Consider the following 5699-nt stretch of genomic DNA (forward strand, 5'->3'; position numbering starts at 1 on the left):
TTAAATAAACGTACAGATCGATCCGTGCGCGTACAGATCCGTACAGCCGTACAGTACGATCCATACGGTACGGACCCATCCGTGCATGCGTACGGCTGCAACCTTGGTTTCTAAAGTGGGGGGCTCCAATACTTTGATTTTTTTAACCCAAGGAAGGATTCATCTCCACCACAATGAAATCGTTTTGTACTCAAAACTAAAAGATATATTGGTAATTCATTAAGAGCCATCTCACGGGCCCTTCTATTAAATCTAAATTAAAAAGGCCAATATCAAAAGGAAAATGACATGGTGTGGTAGAACTATAATTTACTTTTTAAATGCAAATTGAAAAAAATATTTAGTTTCAAGGCGCCTTCTCTTTCTATATAAAATAGAGATGTGACATTTGCGAAAATTCTAAATTCATTAGATTACTTTTACCACCATAAATCCATAGGATTCTTTGTTATTGAAAATAAAAAAGATTGATGGGACAAATCCGTTATTGTTGCAATCATTTGGAAGCTTTGAATTTTTACAGCTAGTAGAGCCACTAGCATTAGCATTAGGAATATATTCTAGGCATTTTCAAAATTAATTTTAATTGACTCATTAAAGGTTTGGTTTAATAACAGTTTCCATGGGCTCTTGACTTTCTATGAATCATATTCTAGGCATTTTTTAATCATTGGGAAGCAAAAAAACTGAGGTAAGAACTTTTTGCTTCTTAAAGAGAAGAGGGTGCACCGGCATTTGGTAGTGTATCTGTTGTAGCATACAATCTAAGATATTCCCTAGGTGGTATTTGGTCATATACCTGTATCATACCATCTTATATGTACCTTGGATAAGATAGCAAGGGCATCCTCGTGTGTCATTTTTGTGATTGCAGTTGTTCCTGTAAGACCAAGTGCTTATTATGAGAACATGCTTTATAGCCTGCAGTTGGTCCTGATGGTGGCATGTAATGGGTTGCATTAGACCACTAGGGTCACCAATGCATGCAGCACATCCAAGCAAGCAAAGCAAACATATTTAGACCACTTAGATCACACATGCACACAAGCCATGTACATGCACATGCAGCATGCATACTCCCCCCCCACTACCACCACAACCACCTACCCAAATATGTGTCTGTGAGATAGAGAGAGAGAGAGAGAGATGTAAACACCGTGTTATCCCCATTCTCGACCTTGTAATCAGGATCACATATGCTAGATGTACACACTTCGAAAACCATAATGCTTGTAAATGGAGGTATGGAACTCACCTCCCTGACAAAAAAGGCATGGAATCCATAGGGGACTCTGCATGGGAGCTTAACACCACCAATAGGCTCAGACGCCATAGCCTTTGCATCATAAATAACGACCTCGGAATTCCTGTGTATTACCAACACACAAGCCAAAATGTGAAATTCACTGTTAGTTATCCCAAAACCATAATTCAGAATTCAAGATGGAAACTATACACAGAGGGCTAGCACCTACTTTGCAACCACCCTCTATACATAATGTAAAAAAACAGACAAAGCAACCATCTCATACCCAGTGCCCTCATCATGTACAAAACAGATAAGGTAACCATCATCTTCAGCCTCATCTTCAGAAGAGGATCGGGGTACAAATATGGCTTCGGAGCCATACCGTCCGGGGCCAAACACAATCACACCTTCCACATTGCCTCCAGTTTCAATTTTGTCTTTCCCTTGGAGCTCAGGCTCAGCCCAAAGGTTGAACTTGACAAGACCCTTTACCTTTGTTGTATCCTCAAGCATGGTGCAGTATGCAAACTGCTGCTTCCTGAGTTCAATACAAGGGCCAACTTTGATCTTTTCATTCTCAGCTCTTATCAAAGATGTAAAGTAGGAAGGGCCAAAACATTATGCCGCAATCAATTAAGCCCTCACCTCCCGGTGTATTTCTCATTCACGCGTGGGAAGTCGACAGCAGACAAAGATAGTTGCTTTTGTGATGCCTTGCCTGTCTTCATATTAAACCGCATCTCATACCTGGCCAAATCAAGCAAGGAATCATCATGACATCATAACACACCTCTGTGTATGGTAGAGCCTTTTGATTGGAGACAATGTTAAATAAAGATATACTTCATGTGTACACTACACGAGAGAGGAGAATTTCCATGTGCCAGCCAAGTCAGCAGGACCAAATAAGATCAATATGATGGCACTGAGGTGCAATGGAGATTGAACTGGGGATCTCAGGATCAGGAGCCCGATGCATAAATCACCACTCCACACTGTAGAGATACCTTAATGGAGACAAAGAAAACTTACAGTTGGTTTTCAAACTGTTTGAAGTTCTCTTTGATTGGCCCCGAAGCTATCTCAAGGTCAACTTCTGGTAGCCGGCATGTGTATAAAACAACTTCATCACCTTCCTCCCAAGCATTGACTGTGAGTTGGCATGCAAGTTCGGGGTGTGTTAAAATATATGACAGTGGTCAACAATGACACTAGCACGCCACAATCGAATGATGTGCTCATGGGAAAAGCTAATATAAGCAAGTCCAAAGGCATGATTTACCATTGTGAAATGCATAGCATGTGGGCAGCTCAAACCATTGAATTGTGGATTCATTTTTTGCATATCGTGGAAGAATTCCGATTCTTGCCGGTTTTGAGTGATCAAACTTGATGATCAACTGTCCCTTCACCATTTCCTTGAAAATATAATTGCCAAAAGGATTCCTTACTAAGACCTTCAATCAGGAAAGTTCAAAAGAGTAGGCAATGCATCGTTTATTGAGAAAATGAAGAATGAACCTTGGGTTGGAAGTAAAGAGGCATGTCCATAAAGATGGCATAATGTTCTGTGATGGCGAAATCATGCATCATGACTGGCCCCGACACTGTGATAGTGACTGCATCTTGCATAACCCCATCCTTGGATATGACTCGATATGTACAGAAGGGAGATTCAAACTGATAGCCAAATGTGAACATCTCACCTGTGCATAGGCAATGGAAGCCACATTAGCATGGACTCGCAATAACTAGTAAATATACGATAAGTCGATATACATTCAAGGTTCGCATTTCAGTTGAAACCAAGAGTATGCAACACTACATTGGTCCGTGTATCATAAGCAAAATGCTTCCTGTTTTGCCACTCACTTTCACCATAGCTAGTGGACAAGTCACAAAAGTTCCATACAAGCCACTAGTCAATAACTATGCAGTAAAGATTGTCCACCAATTTACCAGTTCTTGGGTCAACTTTTGGGTGCGCTGTAAAGGGGTGTGTGAGACGCTTCTCATAGTCCAAAAGCCCAATTGTTTGAAGGTCCCCATCTTGAAGGACTCTGATGGCATCTACAGAGAGAATCAGCAAAACATGTGTTCATGGCATTGCAGAGTAAAAGATAGCACTATTCAAAACCAACAAGGTGCAAAAGAATAAATTCATATTCATGAGAACTTCAACTAGGCGGCAGCACAAGAAAATCTCACATGGTTTGTCACTTTCGTTCAGAGCTAGAAGTCTTCCATCATGATAAATCATGGCAGTGTTACCTGGACCACATCAGCAACAAGGATTGGTCAAGCATTTTGGCAACAGATTGATGTACAAGGCAACCTTACAGCATGGTGTTGCTGGGAATTGTCTACCAATACTCAGAAGCTGATCAGCTAGCAGGCAAGAATGATCATAAGGCATGAAAACCATAAGTGAAGTCAATAAGGGAGCCACGCAAAGCATACACCTAAGCATCTAAGACAATAGGACCTTCAGTAGGGCTTAAAATGCAAGCAAACACATGGAATGATATTCTTGAGACCTCACCTGTGCCCATTCCTTGGGAGAGATCCAGCACTTTGAATTTTCTGCGTAGGTTGAAGATTTGTCCCATGAGAGCACCAAAAAATCCCTTCAAGTCTCCTACCTGCATGATAGGGCACAACTCAGAGACCCAAAAGCAGCTCTTTACTCTGCAATTATGACTGAATCGGTCATATCATCTCTCAACCTTAAGGAACTTTGCAGCTCCAAAATAGTCTTCTTGCTTCAACCTGGAGGTCTGAACGAACCGAGATACATATGTGGCTTTCCCATCCTTAATCCGTAAGGCGTGTATCATCCTTTCAAGTGATCAACCAATGGTTTCAAAGCAGCAATATTAAAGAGTGTTACATTAAAATCAAGGCAAGATTGATAATCCATTCAGCTTTTTGATCAAGTCAAGTAACAGAAACACAAGAGAGTTATGATCCATACCCATCTCCATCGAACCTGCAAAAAGTTCACACAAGTACTGAGTGTTATTCAAACTTTCTTAAAAGCTTAAATATGCTGTTCTAAGCTCTTCTAGCTTTAAACACCAAGTTCAAGGACGTGCCAGTGATATCCTGCAACAGGCTTAAACTTCGGATTAGGTCCAATACGCACGAACTCACCATTCAAGCAGATCTGTTGCAATCAAAATCAATCGTTGAGATTTTAAAGGGGTAGCCTTAAAACCGAGCTTTTACTGTGAATACTCTATGTCAGGCCACTACAGAACAGGAACATAAAAGGCTTAAATTTAGCATGTTCGATGACACTTGATGGGATTATGTAGGTTTAAACTTACAGGGAGGCTGCCGATGACAGTGAGGTCAGGGGTAAGGTCACACTCAGGAACAGGTGCATAATTTCCCTGCAAGTAGTGAAGGGGCTTGGAGAGGTAGGGATAGAATGCCCATACAAATGCTTTCTCCAGAAGATCCAGCAGCTGGGCTACTGTGCCATTCTTGGGGGAAGGGGGGACAGAGAGAGGGTCATCATTATGGTTAGGGTTGGACGCAGAGATTACCCCCATAGCTGAGAGCACTTCAACGGCTGAGAGGGGCTATGTGGGTGTGTACCCGTGTTGGGTGTGTGTGGGTGCTGGGTGTGCGGGTGTGTGTGTGTGTGTGTGTGTGTACCAGCTCAAGACGGTGATAGAACTGGGATCAGTGTGATGGGGGCGGTGGGCAAAGCGGCGAGTTGGGGGCGTTTGGTACGGCCAATTAGATGAAGTGGAATTAAACTCTATTTGAAGAGCAAATTGGGTTATGGGCGGTTAAGATTGGCAATCTGTTTTGCGGGCAAACTGTGATTAGGGTGTCTGTATTAAGCGCAAAGGGCGACGAGCGTTTGTGGGCACTGGGTAAGATTGAGAGATCGGGACTGTGCACTGAGCGAAAAGATGAGAGTGAATGGCTAGAACTGTGTCGAGCTAAAACAGTGTTCTTGCCAGAAATGTAGACTAGGTGTTCTGTTTCACGTCGTGTGGTATATGCTGTCTCTGTTATGTGTCACTTGTTGGTCTTCAAGAGACCCTCCGATAAACCAAGTTCACTTGTTTCGTGTGGCATATGCTGTCTCTGTGGCATGTGTATGTGTCACTTGTTGGTCTTGCATAATTGCAAGAGACCATCCGATAAACCAAGTTCACTGCTGAGACCATGTGATAATCCAAGTTCACTGTGATTTTAGGTCAATATCTAGCCATGAATAAGTTTGTTTGAAGATCACTCTTTGAATCTATTTAAAAATTTTATGTTTCTTGCTTTTGATTTTGCCCCATGTTGCAACTTAATTTTGTCTTCTCTATATCTCTATAATATATAATTTTGTCTTCTCTATATCTCTATAATATATAATCACAAAGTTGCCACGTGACAAAAAACTATGGGGAGGAGGAGGTTTGAGAAGGTTCAGCACCGCCAC

General features: G+C 41.8%; 1 protein-coding gene across 1 annotated transcript; it reads right to left on the reverse strand.

Annotated features, from left to right (window-relative positions):
• Nucleotides 1-471: 471 nt before the first annotated feature.
• LOC147636131 (carotenoid 9,10(9',10')-cleavage dioxygenase-like) lies at nt 472-5205 on the reverse strand. The gene is made up of 14 exons (XM_086801572.1): nt 4579-5205; nt 4345-4415; nt 4224-4238; nt 3976-4087; nt 3792-3891; nt 3458-3520; nt 3209-3319; nt 2771-2955; nt 2532-2667; nt 2282-2399; nt 1895-1996; nt 1533-1787; nt 1256-1367; nt 472-880 (listed from the first exon to the last, which is right to left on the reverse strand). Exons 1-14 carry the CDS (start codon nt 4804-4806, stop codon nt 857-859), a joined length of 1632 nt encoding a protein of 543 aa, XP_086657698.1. The 5' UTR covers nt 4807-5205; the 3' UTR covers nt 472-856.
• Nucleotides 5206-5699: the final 494 nt, after the last annotated feature.

This window comes from Cibotium barometz, chromosome 8 (assembly GCF_041138505.1).
Source record: "Cibotium barometz isolate CiBa-2024 chromosome 8, ASM4113850v1, whole genome shotgun sequence".
Classification (NCBI taxonomy): Eukaryota; Viridiplantae; Streptophyta; class Polypodiopsida; order Cyatheales; family Cibotiaceae; genus Cibotium; species Cibotium barometz.

Coding starts and splice junctions, on each gene's coding strand:
- LOC147636131 (XM_086801572.1), bottom strand. CDS start 4,806: ATGGGGGTAATCTCTGCGTCCAACCCTAACCATAATGATGACCCTCTC. Junction 3,521..3,791: donor CTCCCAAGGAATGGGCACAG/GTGAGGTCTCAA, acceptor GATGTGGTCCAG/GTAACACTGCCATGATTTAT. Junction 1,997..2,281: donor AAACAGTTTGAAAACCAACT/GTAAGTTTTCTT, acceptor TGATTTGGCCAG/GTATGAGATGCGGTTTAATA.